This window comes from Phoxinus phoxinus (assembly GCF_949152265.1).
Source record: "Phoxinus phoxinus genome assembly, chromosome: 11".
NCBI lineage: Eukaryota > Metazoa > Chordata > Actinopteri > Cypriniformes > Leuciscidae > Phoxinus > Phoxinus phoxinus.
Genome location: NC_136886.1, coordinates 16,152,668 through 16,172,025, shown reverse-complemented (window position 1 = coordinate 16,172,025; position 19,358 = coordinate 16,152,668). Strand labels below are relative to the sequence as shown.

The 19,358-nt window shown below is 36.4% G+C and overlaps 2 protein-coding genes across 7 annotated transcripts in view; both read left to right on the top strand.

Moving 5' to 3' along the window:
- The window catches only part of dlg1a (discs large MAGUK scaffold protein 1a), a 33,062-nt gene extending 26,910 nt beyond the window's left edge, over positions 1-6,152 (top strand). For 4 of the 6 annotated variants that reach the window (XM_079629464.1, XM_079629463.1, XM_079629462.1 and 1 more), the window contains one exon: positions 5,093-6,150. In XM_079629464.1, coding sequence (XP_079485590.1) covers positions 5,093-5,199 — 107 coding nt within the window. In that variant the 3' untranslated portion in view covers positions 5,200-6,150. Of the gene's footprint in view, positions 1-5,092 lie in introns of all 6 variants that reach the window. The other 2 variants (XM_079629467.1, XM_079629465.1) reach the window with 2 other exon arrangements.
- A 2,039-nt stretch (positions 6,153-8,191) lies between these two features.
- meltf (melanotransferrin) lies at positions 8,192-18,152 on the top strand. The gene is made up of 16 exons (XM_079628013.1): positions 8,192-8,511; positions 8,676-8,830; positions 9,002-9,101; positions 9,750-9,935; positions 10,028-10,178; positions 10,289-10,356; positions 11,146-11,330; positions 11,473-11,629; positions 11,732-11,883; positions 12,094-12,190; positions 12,421-12,615; positions 13,516-13,669; positions 13,763-13,830; positions 14,235-14,422; positions 14,496-14,688; positions 16,662-18,152. The coding sequence occupies exons 1-16, from the start codon at positions 8,463-8,465 to the stop codon at positions 16,727-16,729; spliced, it is 2,166 nt and encodes a 721-aa protein (XP_079484139.1). The 5' UTR covers positions 8,192-8,462; the 3' UTR covers positions 16,730-18,152.
- The last annotated feature ends 1,206 nt before the right edge of the window (positions 18,153-19,358 follow it).

Sequence of the window (19,358 nt, the reverse complement as noted above, 5' to 3'; positions counted from 1 at the left end):
TCTACTTATTAGATTTTTTTTTTTTAAATAAAAATTGTAACGGCATTGGGTCATACCTGAACATTAGCTCAAATGATGTCTGGTCATCTGGTCAACCCAATCTGCTGGACTGTGCTGTCAATGTTAAATCATTCTCTCTGTGAAGGAACTGTGCTTATTCTTTAAAGAGTAAATGGATGTGGTCTCTCAATGAGCTTGACTTTTTTTTTTTTATTGGACTCCGCTAGCTAATAATACTATGTTTTTAGATTAATTTATCTGTTAGTAGGTCATTTTATTTTGCAAATCTGAATCATGCTCACAATCAATGCTGCATATCTTTAATGCATTTAAACAAACCCCCGTTGTCACTTGTATTTATATTCTCAACCTTTGTTTTTAGTGTTAAATGGGCTGTTTTATTATGGGCTGCCCCCCCCCCCCCCCCCCCGTAAGAAAATTTTGAGCTTTTTAATGTTAAATTCATCAATCTGGTGCACTTTGAGAGTTCAAAATTAAAAGCTCCAACCCATATTCAGTGTGCAAATTAAACAAAGAAAAATCCGAACCTATTTTAGTTGTGTCTGTCTACATCACACTAGGCCTACTACATAATATTAGTTATAATATTAATCCCATGATAGTAATAGCCATATATTGTAAAACAAATACACTGAAAAATAAAGGAAACTTTCATAATTAGTTTTGTACTAATTTCTATACTTTACATTAAAGATGTGATTGGGCCACCCCAGTGTCAATCAAGGAAAGAACCAATGGGCCGCTGATCTAAGTGTTTCACGAAAAATGTCAGGAAAAAAACTAACACTGACTTTTTTTTTTTGACCAATGGATTACACCAGCACTAACCCAGCGCCGCCAATTAATACAAATAAAAAAAAACTAACGGGCATCCGATGTACGAGTTTTATGGGCTATTAAGACAAAAAAAAAGAATATATATATTAGATGTATCGGCCCAAAAAGCACCGGGAACCCCCCGGTAGCGCCGATGGCCAGTAGGCTATGCGTGGACCGGACGTCACACTTTAAATCCTACCTGTTGCCTTTCACCATCCACTCGTTTAGCTGCTGGCACATCAATTGACATGCCATCTCCTTTTTCTCTCTTTCTTTTTCTATTTTTAGCCCCGACAGCTTTTTTACTTTATCCATCTTTATCGACGACAACTCTACTCGTTCCTGCTCGCTCAGCGCTCACGGCGCCCCCGCCCGCTCGCGATATTATCCCCCCCTCTATGTCAAAATTCTATGATGGAATCTTATGAGGGCGCCTATAGCCAGTTAGTCCTAGAGGGTTATATAAGATTGAGGAAATGCAGAAATTATTTAGAAACGCACAACAGCAGCTCACATATAGAAAATACCCCAAAAAATATATAAAAAATGTTTTTCTTTTTTTTTTACCATCGCTTTGGCGCCCCCCTGGTGCTGCGCCCCTATGCGCCGCATATAGCGTGCGTGCGTGTGTGTGTGTGTGTTGGCATTCTGGGAGAGGTCCGTCCATGTCACGTGCTCATGCGTTTGGAAAGGGAGTTTGGAGCTGGTTCCTGCTTACATTCTCCCAGATGCCCCATAAAGGTGTCGAGTGACTGTTTGACGCAGACACGTAGGCACCAGCAGCTTGTTTCACAATTTTAGGAATTCTGAGGTTTAAGTTATCTGAGTCTCTTAGCAAGAACGTGTTCAGATGAACCAATCATGAATTCAGCTTCATACGCTACAAAATAACTACTTAATAAATTTCGTTTTCAGATGGGTGTCTATAAAACATTCAAGTTGTATCAAGTTATGTTTACCACAGACCATAGCATGTAGTTGAGTGGTAATATTTCCTCTAGCGGAGAGAGTTATTTTAACGCTATTTTAACGGTAATAATAATAAGCGGAGAGCGTTTTTCTGAAGATTCTGTCCTGTTCACTCGGTCCGATCTGGGCCGCTCACTCAAACCAGAATGCTCTTTGTGATCTGCTGGTTTGAAATTATGTGAAATAAGCTTATGGAGTTAAAATATTGTTTTAATGAAGTTGCATCAAAGTGAAAGGGATATTTCACCCAAAATTAAAATTCTGTCATCATTTACTCACCCTCAAGTTGTTCCAAGCCTGAATGAATTTATTTATTCTGCTGAACACAAAAAAAGATATTTTGAGGAATATGGGTATTCAAACTGTTGATAGTCCCCATTGTATAGTCCCTTCTATAGTATGGACAAAAAAAATGCTATGGAAATCAATGGTGCCCCACACCTTTTTGGTTACAAACATTCTTCAAAATATCGTCTTTTGTGTTCAGCAGAAGAAATAAACTCATACAGGTTTGGAACAACTTGAGGGTGAGTAAATGATGACAGAATTTTCATTTTGGGTGAAATATCCCTTTAAGACAGAAGAAAACGACGAAATTGAAGGGGAGTATGGAGGAAAAACGTAGTCAGCGAAGATGAATTTTGTGATATACTACAAGCGAAATTCTTTTAATTTTCTTATAGACTACTTTTTCATCATCATCGGGCGGGCTTTTTAGGCGCGATGATATTTCTCCACAGTCCTCTTTCCTTTGATATGCTGGTCAGCTCTTCATGTAGTCGTTCCTTATCTAGGTCTAGGTGTTCGTAGTACTGATAGACGTAGTCCCTGTATGATATTCTTGGTCTACCCCGCCGGTTCGATGCGACTTCCGACTTGTAAAAAACATATATTTGTGCTGGTTCATTGTCCCCCATGCGAAGGCAGTGTCCAATGAACTGGTGCTGTCTTCTCCTAATGATATCACTAATTGGCTGTTGACCTGTTGTGCTGTATAATTGTTCATTTGTCATGTGAGATTCTGCTTGATTGATTCCCAACATGATTCGGTAGCATTTTCTAGCAAAGATGTTTAGCTTTTCTTCAAGGGATTGAGTGAGCGCCCATGATTCGCATCCATAAAGAAGTATTGATATGCACGATGCCTTGAATAGGCGCATTTTAAGCTTTCCATTCTGTTTGGGTGATCTCAGGATGGTCTTGAGTTTTGTAAATGCGACCCAAGATAAAGCTATACGATTGTTGACATCTTTTTTGGTCGACACTATGTATGATCCCAAGTACTTAAACTCGTCCACGATTACAATCGGCTTTCCATCAATTGACAAGTTAGTTTTTATTTGGGACCTAACATTTAGTTGGACTTGGACAGTTTTTTCAATGTTTATCTCAAGGCCAACGGTAGACGCATTTTGCTGCATTGCTGTTAGCTGCTGTTGTGCCCGATTTGGATCGTTCTCGAGAAGCGCTATATCGTCTGCAGTTAATTTTTAGTTGAACTATCCCTTTAAGACACAAAACAAATTATGTTTACATTACCGTAATCCCCCCACCAAGACATGCTGTGTTGACAGACGCCAAGCTTATTGATTAAAATGTAATTAAAAAGCAATCAACATTTACTCAAAACCACTGCCATTCAAATAATAAATAAGGTTGTGGTTTTCAATGAAATATCACAAAAAGCTGCATGCATGTGCATCTTCACTGTGTGGTTTTATATCTCCTCACAGCAAATAACCTTTAGCCTGAGGAAAGATTGCCTGTAGTATTTCCAGGAAAGTTTCCTAGAGTTTTTTTAATCTTACTATAATATGTTTATTTTCGGTTTAACTCAATATTCAAAATAAATAATTATTATAATTTCCAAAACAGAACAAGAAGAAGCAATCAATTTGGAGTAAAAAAAAAAAAAAAAAAGCCAAGACAGACATTGGCTCACTGCATACTTTTAACCACAGAGAAAAAAATGGTTTGTTGTAAGATTTTTGAGGTTTTATATTTCTGTAACACCATAAACATTGAAATGTAGCAACATCTGCTTAAAGGAGAACTCCGGTCAATTTTAACATTGAGCTCAATTTTTAGTAAATTTGGAGTGCTGTCAATACAGAGAACAACGACAAAAATCGGTGTTGCCTACACCGTGTTATCCTATTTTTAAAATTTGCACCCTATTGACTTGAATGGGGCATGTTTTAAACCTGCTTTTAGCCTCTTAACATCCTTAATGTTTCATTACAAGTGTCCAGCCATGTTGAGTGATTCCTTCAGAGTGAACACGAGTGAATCTGACTGCAGTAGATGAAAGATATGAATAAAAATGATGTTATATCAGCCAGCGCACATACCTGTATTTAGTTCCTGTTTTCGGTCGAAGTCCAAAGTAGTCGATTGTCGAGTTCACGCGCGTGATCTAAGTAACTAAACCTATGCGCTTCAACTCGACAATCGACTACTTTGGACTTCGACCGAAAACAGGAACTAAATACAGGTATGTGCGCTGGCTGATATAACATCATTTTTATTCATATCTTTCACATCTACTGCAGTCAGATTCACCATCTTCACTCTGAAGGAATCACTCAACATGGCTGGCCGCTTGTAATGAAACATTAAGGATGTTAAGAGGCTAAAAGCAGGTTTAAAACTTGCCCCATTCAAGTCAATAGGGTGCAAATTTTAAAAAGAGGATAACACGGTGTAGGCAACACCGATTTTTGTCGTTGTTCTCTGTATTGACAGCACTCCAAATTTACAAAAAATTGAGCTCAATGTTAAAATTGACCAGAGTTCTCCTTTAACTCCTTACTTTCCACAGGAGTGACATGGAATTTTGAATTGCATTAAGGTTCGGCCAAATTTACTTCAGTCGAGTTTTCGCGGGTCTAATCCAGTCATTTGGAATCAATAGGAATCCACGCGATCAGGGGTTTCGTGTGAAGGAGCAAAATTTCCCCAAGCAGAATTCGCAACGGGTTCGAGTTGGTCACGCAAATTCATTGTGCTGACCAAATGAAAGCTGCTCCGTTTTAAAATGACTTCTGTATGAGCTGTGCTTCATACATCGCTACACTATTGACAGTAGACAAGAGTCCTTTGTTGCCCTGTGACTGCACAAACACAACAATTTCATTTTTTTTGTAATATTACCAAGACTTTTTATTAAATGGAGCAGCATTTGGCATTAGTGGCAAATCATTATGGGTTGCATGTACTTGGTCTCAGAGTCTTAGAGTGAGAGATATTGTACTCATCGATGTTGATCTTCTCTTTCTTGCAGCCATTGTACAAGGGGACACATTAGAAGAGATCTACAACCAGGTTAAGCAGATCATCGAGGAGCAATCTGGGCCGGTCATCTGGGTACCAGTCAAAGAGAAGTTGTGAGATGGCTGGAGACAAATAAACCTTATTCCTCTTTCAACATTTTTTGTAATTTTTTTTTTCCCCCTCCTGTTTTCTTTTTTATACTAACCTGGCCTGCTGCTGACATTGGCTTTCTGACCCCTGAGCATAGGGAACGTGTTTTCTTTGGATGGGCTTGAGGTCATGGTGGTCTTACAGCCACTTCTCTCTCACTCTCTCTCTCATGCCTCTCTTTGAAACTGCTGTCTAGAACTCGCATCCCAATCTCCGCATTTCATCCTCCGGTGGGAGGAGACATGCCTGAACAGCGACTTACTGGACAGATTATACGGTACAGATTCCTTAATGTTTAAGGGAGGTGACTTTCTCGAAGGAAAACCAATGAGTTAATGCATTATATACATTTTGGTTTGTTCTCCCCCCCCAACCCCAAATATGATCAGAAGTTAATGCTTTCATGTCTGTCTCTGAAAAGACATAAAGCAACACTTTGCATGTTTTTGCATTAAGAGCATGTTTTGGATTATTCTTTCTGTTTTAACATGTTCATTTGTTTTTTTGTCAGACAGATTTGAGCTGTGTGAACTGCTGCCGTCATATTACTTTTGTTTTCTCTCGTTTATTTTGTAAAAATCAAGCAGCCCACTTGCTCTACACAGCTGATCAGTTTTGTCACAAGTGCACAAAGAGGACAAAAACATTTGGCACAAAAGTTCTTCTTTTTATATTAAATGTCTATTTGTCTTAACAATCTGTGTACATTTTAATCATGGTGCATATGGGAGTAGCTTATAATTGAGGTGAAGAAAGGAACGGCTTATGATTATCTTTCAAATCCAGGTGATGACATATATTCTTACTTCAAGAAACAGCAATGCAAATAAGAGAGTATAAATTGTAATGTATATTCAATCCCTCAGTATACTGCCTATTTTGTTATAATAAAAGTCTATATTGAGCTTTAATTAAACTATACCTATGGGAATTATTTTCTTTATAATGTCAGACATACACTCATATAAATATGTGTGTATGTATTTAAAAATAAATATATATATAAATATATATATTTTCATTTACTTTTACCACCATCACTTTTGTTGTTTTTGGTTTGTTTTTATGCAAAAGCAACACTGATTCACGGGACACCTGGGCTGAATGGTGGTGTTCCATTTGCATCTGCTCAAACAATATGAAAAAACTCAAGTTGGCAGTTTGTAGTCTTCAGCTCTCTCTCCTATGTAGGTATGTCATCTTTACTTTTTCATGTGACTTGCATGATTTCTAAAAGCAATAGTCTTTGACACATTAAATATGAGTGAGAAGCGGAGGAGAGGGCTTCTCTTTCTGTTTTCACCTGGGATTGTGAAAATGTCAGAGTTAGCATGAGCTGTAAACGTTAGAGGCTAGGAGATTCTTGCCTCCATGTATGTGAACTTGTCGGTTACCCATAGCTGAAGAGAGATTTGATCTGCCACTCTCTAACACAAGCCTTTAACTCTCCACCAGGGGCCACGCTGACAGCATCCCCTTTTCATTCTTAAGTTACTCGGAGATGATTGTTTTCTAAAAGATTGCTTCTCTAACTTGTCTTCATGGCTTTCTAACACACTTTTATGACTAGATTATGTACATAATCTGCCAACTTGATTCATTCCATTTGTCAAAGAGGAGAACAGCTAATAAAAACTTTTTTCTCATACACAGTGTTTTGATTGTATCTTTTTTTTTTTCATTGGGGGTGGTGTAAAAAACAAACAAAAAAACAGTGTTGTGATTTTCAAAACATTTGGTAACTGAACAGAAGTTTAGAGTTTAGTGACAACATGTTATGTTTACATGGTAGAATAACGGGGAGGATACTTTTTCTATTATTCCTTGACACAAATTTCACTATTTCAATTCTTGTGATTTGAATCCCATCTTGATTCAATATCGATTAATTTGGATAAATATACATGTTAATTTTTCTCAAGAAAAATATCTCACCTACTGCTGTAAACAGAGCCCTGTCAGCTGGTATTATTATTAAAGGTTAAAAAATTAAAAAACTCAAATTAAATATAATAAGTTTTTTATTATAATAATGTTATAATATTTTAACAATATATATGTAAACATATAATAAATATAAAATATAATGCACATATTTGGCAAAATAATCCTCTGTGGCTTTTTTTTCTAGCCAACGTGCTATGGTCATTAAATGGCTTTCCTGAGGTAAATGTAACGTTACGTGACAGTGTTCTCCAGCTGTTTTTAATGGAAGTCAATTGGAAACAAAACAGTTTGGATACCAACATTCTTAAAAATACCTTATGTTGCGTTCCACAGAAGAAAGAAACTTCATACCGGTTTGGAACAACATGAGGGTGAGGAAATGTTGACAGAATTTTCATTTTAGGTGAACTATCACTTTAAGCAATATTCTAGAAGTCTTGGAGATCAGATCAGTTAAAACACTGCCACAATATATTGTGCAGTATTTTTGTATTATTGCTATATCTGTCGTCGTTAAGCATGTTGCCTTCCTGTTGTAAAACATTTAAGAAGTCACATTCACTATGCCCCGACCCTTGGCAAGAGCTAAGCCGATTTGTGTAATGGTGTGACACTTTATGACAGTTAACATTTTGATTTATTTTTACAACGGATGCAAAAGCCGTAAGTCATGCAGCCAAAATAAAAGTGATTGCGTCCCGGATGCATTTTCACTTTTGTTGATTGAAGTCTATATTTTGTTCATAGCCTGCTAGAGAAAGTATTATGTTTGGACAATTTTAGATTAAATTATATAGCCTACATATTTTTAAACCGACTTTTTGCAGCTTACCAGAAAGTGACGCTTTTTGTCCTCAGTTTGAACAAAATATATAAACTAGCCATGTTTGACGAAAGTTGCTCGTTTGAAATAGTAATTTTATTTAGGTTAAAAGTTTTTACCTGGGTTTATTACCTGGATTTATGACACTGCACTTGATTCAGTCTCTTTTCCATTCTCTTATGGAAAAAGGTGGAGCTTCCAAGAATGAAAGACCCCTCTGTGTGCACCTTGGACCTCCGCCCGTCTTGGACGTGTCGTTTTGAGTCCTCGTGTCTAGTCATATTATAGTCTATAAATTTCTAATGTGACTGCACGTAGAGGTATATCGTTTATGATAAGGTACCATTTACCGTTTAGTTATGTCAAAGGGCTGAGTTTTGGACTTTGCAACAGACTCTCAGATATAAAGCAACAGTAACACACTGTACAGTAACAACATCTGCGCACTCTCGAGGCAGAGATGGACACCTGGGCTTTTCTAAGTGTTCTGCTTGCAGTCACTCATTATGGTAAGAAACCTTTAAAACTTAAAATGATGAAAAAACTTGATTTTCCCCATCCCACTCAGGTATATGTAGCCTATACGCTATTATGTTTTTAATGTTAGCAGCGTTCTGAGCTGGAAATCAGAACATTTTGAGGGGATAATGATATTATACATTACTTCGTGCAGTGTCAGGACAGAGTACAATAAAGTGGTGCACTATTTCTGAGGTGGAGGAATCCAAATGTAAAGCCATGTCTCAGGCCTTCACCAGTGCTTCAATTCGACCAGCGATACAGTGCGTCCGTGTCTCATCTAAAGCAGAATGTGCTCAAAAACTCACCGTAAGTCTGTCAATCTGTCTGTCTGTCTGTCATCCATCTATGCATTTAGGAGGCTTATAAATAGGCTATCACATAATTTACAAAAATGTCTCTGAAATCATAATTTTGTTAACAATGTAAAAGCCTGTTGAATAACTAAGTTGCATTTGTGATTAATATTGATTTTGACAGAAAAAAGAAGTTGATGCCTTTTCAGCCAGTGTTTCAGACATATACAACTTTGGCAAGCAAGTCAGCTTCAAAATTGCAGCTGGAGAATCTGGAGCAGATGGTATGATCAATGTTCTTATTTTCAAGATACCAGATTATGCAAGTTGTACCAATTAACTCTGTTGAATTGGAAAGACTGATTAAGGACACAGGTAACACTCTACAATAAGGTTCCGTTAGTTAACATTAGTTAACTACATCAGTTAACATTATCTAATAATGAACTGCACGTCTAAAGCATTTATTAATTTCGTTAATGTTCATTTCAGCATTTACTAATACATTATTAAAATCAAAAGTTGTATTTGTTAACATTAGTTGGGGAGAACTTGAACAGAATTCGAACAGCTGTATTTATATTAAATAACATTAATAAATTTGAACACATACAGTAACAAATGTATTGCTTATGATCAGTTCATGTTAGTTAATACATTACAATAATGGCTCATTAGTTAATATTAGTTAAAGTGTTACCAGGACATCATTAAATGTCAGCAGCAACATTAGGTTGATTATTAACAGATGATGCCTGTATCTGTATTTGATTTCTTTATTATAGCCTAATTAAAATTTAATAAATGTACATTGTAATACAAGTACTGATGTTATGGACCATCCATTGTTTTTTGAAAAATTCAACTTTTAGATCAACAAAAAATGTAGACTAACAAAGTCATAAATGTTTTTCTTCTCTTAATGGCCATAGGGAAAGGAATAACTTACTACGGTGTTGCTGTAGTTAAAAAGACTAATTCAGCCATCAACATCAACAGTCTGAAGGGGAAGAAGTCTTGTCACACCGGGAAGAACCGCACAGCTGGCTGGAACATCCCTCTAGGGTATTTGATTGACTCTGGGATGATGTCTGCCGTGGGCTGTGACATCCCTCAAGGTTCTCCTTTACTTTTGGTGCAGCGTATCAAAAATGGTCAGATTGCCTTTTTCAGATGGAAAAGTATCTTGTGGATTATCTTGGCTTTTTAGGGGTTGCTGACTTCTTTAAGGCCAGCTGTATCCCGGGGGCTAAAAACGATCCTGCATCCCTGTGTCAGCTCTGTGTGGGAGATGGAAGCGGAAATTTTAAGTGTGATGCAAGCACCAATGAGCAATACTATGCATATAATGGAGCATTCAGGTACCATATTCTTTGTCACGTCATACTACGCTGAAATCTGGTGCAGTTGCAGCTTTAATAGTGAGAAATATTCTCAGTATGTCAGTTAACTGATGTTTTGGGCTTCACAGGTGCTTGGCTGAGGATGCAGGTGAAGTCGCCTTTGTAAAGCACACCACTGTAGGCGAGAATACTGATGGTAAATGTGTTGTCTAGTCTGTGCTTCTCAACCAGGGGGCCTCACCAAACTTCCAAGGGGGCCACAGAATGATTAAAAAATATATATTATTCATATATTATTATATTAATATAAATATAATTAATATAACAATATTAATAAAACAACATGTAATAAATTAACACTTAATGTAAATTAAATGTGACCCTGGACCACAAAACCAGTCACTTGGGTAAATTTTTTGAAATTGAGATTTATACATCATATGAAAGCTGAATAAATAAGCTTTCCATTGATGTATGATTTGTTAGGATAGGACAATATTTGGCAGAGATACAACTATTGAAAATCTGGATTCTGAGGGTGTAAAAAAATTGAAACATTGAATCTCCTTTGAAGTTGTCCATTTATGTTCTCGATTGTGCTGCATTCACTCACAAAAATAAATGTTTTATATACCGTATTTACGGTAGAAAATTTACAAAATATCTTCATGGAACATGATCTTTATTTAATATCCTAATGATTTTTGGCATAAAAGAAAATCGATAATTTTGACCCATTCAATGTAATGTTGGCTATTGCCACAAATATACCCGTGCAACTTATGACTGGTTTTGTGATCCAGGGTCACAAATAATAATAGTATAAATAATAATAAAAAGGTCCCATTTGTTAACATGAATACAGTATAGTTATAGTTCTGTTAATATAGCAAGTTGGGGGCCTTCTAATATTGTGTTATGGATAATTGATAGATTGTGATCTGTATATGAAGTTAATAATACATCTTTTAACTTTGTGTGTCAGGTAAGGGGGAATCATGGGCTCACGGCTTGCTCTCTGAAGACTATCAGCTCCTGTGTCGGGACGGCACGCGCAGTCCAGTCAGTGATTATGAGAAATGCCATCTGGCTCGAGTGCCATCGAGGGGGATTGTTGTCCACACTGACATCAGCAGTTCGGTGGTTTACAACATGTTGCATGAGGGACTGGTATGATCCTTTAGTGATATGGAAGGTTTTCGACTTCATTAGGATTCGTTCATTATTTTCTAATAGAGTAAATTCAAAATGTACATTTTATTTTGTTGTGCAGCGTACGGTTTCATTTAAACGTGTTTGTGTTTCTCTTCAGAAAAAGTCTGGGTTCTCCATGTTCTCGTCAGCAGTCTTTAATGGGGAAAACTTGTTGTTCAGCGACGCTTCAACCACATTTATCCAAGCTGGAAATGAAAACTATATCGAATGGATGGGCCGATACTATGACATACTGAGAGCTATGGACTGCTCAGGTGTGAATCTCCGCATCTTCATCAAACAATGAAAATTTTTCCATTTTCTTCCTTGCATATATTGTGCTTATATCTGTGTGTGTGTGTGTGTGTGTTATATAGATGTCCCCTCTCAACTTCGATGGTGTGTCCTGTCTTATGGAGAGCAGCAAAAATGTGCGGACATGGCTGTGGCTTTCAAAAGCAAAAAATTGATTCCTGATATTCAGTGTGTCTATGGCACATCTGTGGAAGACTGTTTGAAGAAAATACAAGTATGCCAGTCAAGTCATTTAAATACCAAACCATCTTATCCATACTTGCTTTTTTCTACATTTTTTCTGAATAACACCTGCAATAGAGTGCAACGGTCAAGTTCTGAAACGAAAAATCTCGTTTATTTTATCCGTAGAGAAATTTATTTGTATAAACTCAATGCAGGTGAAAAAGTTGTGCTCTATTTGAATGAGACTCTTTTCCTCCAGAACAAGGAAGCTGATGTCATCACTCTTGATGGAGGCTACATCTACACAGCGGGAAAGAGTTTTGGTTTAAAACCTGCTGTTGGAGAAAGCTATACAGGTTAGCGCCATACACTGTCAGTGTACTTTGACTTAACCAGCTTCATATGCTTTCATATACTTTTTATATGAAATGACCTGAATATAGTACAAAGTAAATATTCAAAATGTGCTCACTGGGTAACTACTTTGTGTTTGGGAAAGATTTTCAGCAGTGCTTGATGAAACATTAGCTGTTTTATTCATAACTGATGATTCATTTTCACAAGCCACTGTGATTCTCTGTCGTAGGAGACACTGACGGAAGCATTTATTATGCCGTGGCTGTGCTGAGGAAGAGCAACAGAGACATCCAGAGATTCAGTGACCTCAAGAGCAAGCGCTCTTGTCACACAGGTTATGGCAGAACTGCAGGCTGGAACATTCCCATGGGTCTGCTAATAGAAAAAGGCATCATCAGACCGGAGACATGCCAAGTGCCCCAAGGTAGGACATGTAGTGGTCTTATACCATGGGGTCCCAAAGTCTGAGACCAAAATTAAATGTTTCAGTTACATGTTTCACTCAAAGTGTTATTTGAATTTGTAAATGAAACATTTTGTGGTAACACTTTACAATAAGGTCTCCTTAGTTAACGCTAGTTAATGCTATAGCTAAATTTAATTATCAATTAGCAACACATTTTTTACAGCATTATTAATCGTTGTTAATGTTATTAAATTAGAAAAACGATTTTACATTGCTTGTTCATGTACGGACCTCCTAAAGGGACATAGTGATGGAAAAAATATGAGATTTTGCCTTCACTCATAAAACCTTTGTGTTCCCTTGCAAAATATTTTTTTTCCTCCAATATATATTTTTTTCCTTCACCATGTCTCTTTAGGGGCTCTGTAGTTCATGTTCGTTCACAGCTTATTAACTAATGTTAACAGACAACTTGATAAAAAAAAAGATTAGTATATCTTGAACTATATTCTTTCATGACCTAAGGTTAATAAATGCTGTAATGTACTTTTCATTCTTAGTTCATGTTAAAAGATGAAACCTTATTGTAAAGTGTCACTCATTTTGTATTAAATTAGAAACGAATGCTGAATAGAAGTACTTTCACTGCTGATCTACAGTATATATATTATGATCATCCATCCATTGTCCTAACAGCTTATTCTCTTTAGGGTCAAGGCTGGATATATCATGATTAAATATTTGCAAACACATTGCTCTAATAAATACAAGTTATGTGAATCAAATAGCCAGTAGTAACATTTATTTCTCTCTGTAACCTAGTGATCTGTTAAGGTATGTATAATGTAATAATTCCAGATTATTTGTATTTATTGTCATTAATAAAAGCTATCACAAATTGTGTAAATATGCCTTTAGCTGCCGGGGAGTTCTTTAAATCATCTTGTGTACCTGGAGCCAATCAGAATGGTTTCCCCAGTAACCTGTGTGAGGAGTGCATTGGAGACTCCAGTGGTGAGAACAAGTGTGAAAAAGGCAAGGACTTGTACGACGGTTACGACGGAGCCTTTAGGTAATCCACTGCACAATAGATCTGAAAGATTTGGTGCTAATGAATCTGCATGACAAACAAATATTTGAACATGGTCTCTGTTTATATTTCCAGGTGCCTTGTTGAAAATCATGGTGATGTGGCCTTTGTCAAGCATTCCACTGTATTTCAGAACACAGATGGTAATCAGAAGTTCTCTCTTGCTTTTAGTAAAAAAAACAAAAACTTAACGTCTTTATAGAGATGTTCAGTCATGATATCAATTTGTAGGCCTTACTGGAAGTCTAATTTGCTGTGGGCTCTATAATAATCTTTAATAATAATAAAAATAACTGTAATAATAAGAAGAATACATTTTATTTTCTATAGCACCTTTCATTTAACCAAATCGGTAACACTTTACTTAAAGCCTGAATGTATAATACATTATAAACCTATTTTAATGCAGTAATTCTGCCATGTAATACACTTTATAATGCATTATATGGTCTCATGAATACTTTTAACCAGTTATAATGCAATATAATAATTATGTGTGTGTTAAAGTCTCTAGTACTTCTCTCATGTCAGAATTCTTATTTTCCAGGAAACAATACTGAATCTTGGGCGGAACAATTGGATTCCCGTGAATTTCAGCTGCTTTGTTCTCAGGAGTCTCGTGCTGAAGTCACTCAATACACTAGGTGCAACCTGGCCCGTGTCCCTTCTCACGCTGTTATGATAAGACCCGATACTAACCACCACCTCATCTTTGGCCTTCTGGACAAAGCCCAGGTAGCTTATGCCAAATGTTATTTTTCAGGGTAGTATGAAAATGGAGGTTGACTTTTTGGTTTGCATCTTTCAGAATTTCTTTGGAGTTAATGCTGCCTCAGGCTTCAAGATGTTTGACTCCAAAGCTTATGAGGGGTCCGACCTAATTTTTAAGGACTCAACTATCACTTTAATTGGTGTGGGAGAGAAGAAGACTTATGAGGAGTGGCTTGGCCAGAGCTACCTGGATGCTGTGATAGCCATGGAGTGTTCAGCCACATCAACAGGTACTGCCAATCTGCATAGGCCTATATTTCTTTGTCCTGTGTCATCTTATATGCGTTTCTCTCTCACTCACTCTCTCTCTCACACACACACACACACACACACACACACACACACACACACACACACACACACACACACACACACACACACACACACACTCTGACTAAAATGTCAAATAAATTAAAGTCCCTGTAAAGTCAAAATTAAGTATGTGTTCTGGGTTTGTCACCGCAGGAAAATGTGTTATTAGCCACCCAGCCAAATTTGAATGATAAAATAAGCTATCAAAATCTTGAAAAAATGAACAGTATTCTCTGCTCTCAAACGCTGGGGGCGTGTCCGCTGGCTGCACTGAAACCATGAAGGCCGAGGCGGGAGATAGTCGGCCACATTCACCAGTTACAGCGGATTATCAGTGAATCCCAGTTGTCTCAGACGAAAGTTTATAAAACTATCCTGTGTAAAATGATCACTACAGAGGCGGGTGTTGGTGTTTATCCTCAGCTCTCCATTAAAGTGGATCTTCACAGAATTAATCCACCTCTTCTTGATATGGTCGTTTTTCTGAAATTTAAATACGAATACCAATCTGTTCTATAAGTGATCGCATCCAGGTAGTACGCATTTCCGTGACGAAGGCATCGCTAGCTAGCAAACTGTAGGTTGTAGTAACTAATAGTACTGACAAACTCGCGATTGAGTGGAAAACTGATGTGAATGTGCTCCATTGTTAGGGGAGGGGCCAGCGTCAGTGGCTCCAGTGCGTCATCGACAGTAGGGGCGGGGCCAGGAGCTCAGGGGCTCCAGTGCGTCATCGAGCCACCGTTTTAGCCCGCCCAAAAAATCCTGAACACTGCAACGGTGAAAAACTGTTTAACGGTCTAACTCCACAATTCAGTACTTCACAGTTCACAGTCTTTGTAATGTGTTTTATCAATACATTTCTAACATTTATAATGTGTTTAGTTTTTTTTATTTATTGCCTTAACAGGAACTTTAAATAAAAAGAGCAGTCCTATTCTGTTTGAGCATTCCTGTAGCTCAAACAGTAGAGCATGGTGCCAACAACACCAAGGTCATGGGTTTGGATCCCAGAGAATGCATGAACTGATCCAAAGCGAGTTCAATTTCATTCAAGTGATACATTTTATAAGTGTCTGTCAAATGCATAAATATATACAAAAAAAGGAAGTGGAAATAATAATAATAATCTTTTTTTTTTTTTAAGAATAAAGAAAGAAAAATATATATAGATATATTTTGTCAATGTAATAATAATGTAATACTATACATTCATTAAATAGACTAAAATAAAATAAATATTCTTCATTAAAGAGCAGGAAAGAACCCATTAATGGTAAAGCTTTTACATTGAATAATAATAATTACTATTATTCATATACGCACTAATTTCAAGAGAAAACTGGCTTGTACGTACAAAACCTTAAAGGGGTCATGAATTGCATTTTTTTATGTTTCCTGAGGGACACTTATAATGTTAGTATGATTTTTCAAATTAAAAATTGTCATAATTTAGAAATAAAAGGCCTTTTTCTACCCTGATTTTAGCCCTCTGATTTGAACACTCTGTTGGAAGGGTTGTGTCTGCTTTGAGACTTCAATGTTAACGCCCACCGCTGTGATTGGCTAACATCTTATGAAATAAGTATTACACGTGGAACTCTCTCTAAAACTTTTACTACGTTTCTACTTTTACAGCTGTCGAGATGAACAAAATGTGTTGATTATGGCATCATATTTAGATCTATAGCATTATATTTAAATCGTGGCATGAAATGTTGCAGTGATGAGCATTGTAGCCAATGACAGACATGTCTGTTGAGCGCATGAACGCAGTGATCTCGCCATTAATACTCGATTTCTGCACTCTCACAAATGCTTTCATCATAACTAACAGTGCAAATAAGAGATTCGTTGATTATAACGGGCATTGGTTTCTCTTCCGTTGCAGTGTTGTCCTCATCCTCACTTCTGCTGATGTCCATTGTGAGCTCCCTGGTGTCTCTGTTGGCTTTGTAGCAGGTCTGCCAGCAACTTCATCTCTTCTTGACTCTGACCTTCATACCTGTACCGATATATCTATAGGTGATTCAAGTTCAAATCAAGATGTCAAATTTAAAGCTACGATATGCTTAAGCAATAGCACTGCATTTTATCTGTGATTGTAATGGTACATAGTACGGCTGATAAGATTTCTGAGGGAGATTTTAAGGACCGTCTTAAATTAGGAACCATGAAGAGTTGTCTGAAGTCTTTCTTTAAGCTAGAGTTTAAAACAAAGCTGATTCATTATCATGGCCATTTGTATTATTCTACTCTAAAATTGCTGAGGGCAATAGCCATATCAGTGCATATGCTTTGCCTGTTACATATTTATTGCACAATGTTTATTGCAGCATTTAAAACCAACATTTTATTATGCTATGAACTACTTGAAGGCACATGCCATATCAGGGAATATGCTGTGTCTAGTATTTTCCTCTTTGATGATTTTCTTTAACTACTATCATGCCGTTGAATGCAACATGCACTGGAGTTTTACTACTGAATGGATTGAAAAGGTTCTTTCCCTCATATTCTCCCCAGACTGAAAGCAGAAGAAAATGTGTCTTTTAGTGGGGTTTTTCTTGCTTTTGCATTCTCAAATCAACAGCACATAGTGCAGCTCATGCTTATAAAATCCAAAATATTTTAACCAATCTGATAATTAGTCACTGAGTTGAAATAAGTTGTTGAATTCTGATACACTCAGTAATACTTTCATATCTGGGGGAGAAATATATCTTTCCAGTGCCTGTGCAGTCTGTTCTGTTGCAACATTAAAAACCGTTTGGCTCTGCATTTTGTTAGTATTGTTGCAAAGCAAATGTTAAATTCCATTTACTAAACAATGTTCTCAAACTGTATCTTAAAAAAGGTGACAATTTGCTTGCCTTTCTTTGTGGTAGTAACTGATTGTAAATTCCAAAAATTATTCATACTGATAATTGTAGTCGGGTGAACCCCTACACTGAGATAAATAACCATTCATTAAACATTTATAGAAATTCAAGTCCAAGCAAATGGGGCTTAACAAGAGTCTTGTCTAACGTCCACAATGGATGGACCTCCAGCAGATTTTGTATCATTTATATAATAGATCACCCCTTCAGCTTTTTCACATCAGTGTGTGCTTTAGATGTCTGTTCTATTATAGTATTCACTTTTTTGCTTTGTAATTTGATGTTTCTTTGAGAAATGTATTTTTATATGTTGTTCAGATACCATATCAGTGTATATGTGCTGACACATGAATGTCTTGCATTAATGTTTAGCCTGCTTTTTCTTGTTTGTATTTTCTTAATGAAATGATTGAGATATAACTAATATTTAGTTGCCAGGCCAGTGCGTCTGCTCAAGTATTACAAAATACTGTCTCTTATTTTAAATAAACAAGCATCATAAAAATTTGGGTTGTTCTTTTTTTTCTTTCTTTTTTTTTTCTCAAAATTGTATTTTCATTGACTGGTGTTATTTGAAAATTATGTGGAGATGTCCAAGATTAAATTTTAGTCAAGATCTGTTATTATCCAGTTAAGTTTATGAAGATATCATATTTTAGAATGAACTTGAAGGAGAGTTTTTGTCAAGATCTGTTATTATCCAGTTAAAGGGATAGTTCACTTTAAAATGAAAATTCTGTCATCATATACTCACCCTCAAGTTGTTTCAAACCTGTATGAATTTCTTTCTTCTGCTGAACACAAAGGAAGATATTTTGAAAAATGTCAGTAACAAAACAGTTACCAGGTCCCATTGACTTCCATAGTATTTTTTTTTCCTACTATGGAAGTCAATGGGACCTGGTAACTTTTTGGTTACTAACATTTTTCAAAATATCTTCCTTTGTGTTCAGCAGAAGAAAGAAATTCATACAGGTTTGAAACAACTTGAGGGTGAGTATATGATGACAGAATTTTCATTTTAAAGTAAACTATCCCTTTAAGTTTATGAAGAGGTCATATTTTAAAATGAACTTGAAGAACTTAGGTTTCACGTTGTAAGTTAACACGTGTTCCTGAAGAAGCACGGTCCCAGCTAACAGGGAACGTTCTCAGATATGGACCAGTTGCATACACATAGCCATTATTATGTTAAGATACTAGATCTTAAGACACTTTGACCCACTAGCAGTTAGTCAAGTGTCAGTCAATCTTTTTGGTAGCAAATTAGGTCAATCTACGTTAAAAAAGTTATGAACAAATAAAATCAAGATCTTAAAACTGTTCGCGCAAAAACGTTATTTATAACCCTCACCTTCCCATAATTTTTGCAGAATGATCAAATGGAATGTTTCCTACGTTTGCATAACAAGAACGTTTTAAACATATAGTCTTAAAAAAGAAAAAGAGAGAAGAGAAGCCTGTGTTACTGTATAATAATTATTGAAAGTAATGTAACATTCATTTGTACACATAAAGCTTGAACTAGATTCGAACAGCCTATTACCTTAAGATTAGTGCAATTATTAAAACACCGACTTGTAGACTTAAATAAATCTAATTAAAAAAAATGTATACATTTTATATCTAAATTACTGTATAGCTATATCCATCCATCTCTTTATTGTAAATGGGTGGTTTTATCGCAATGGCAGCATAACAGCTGT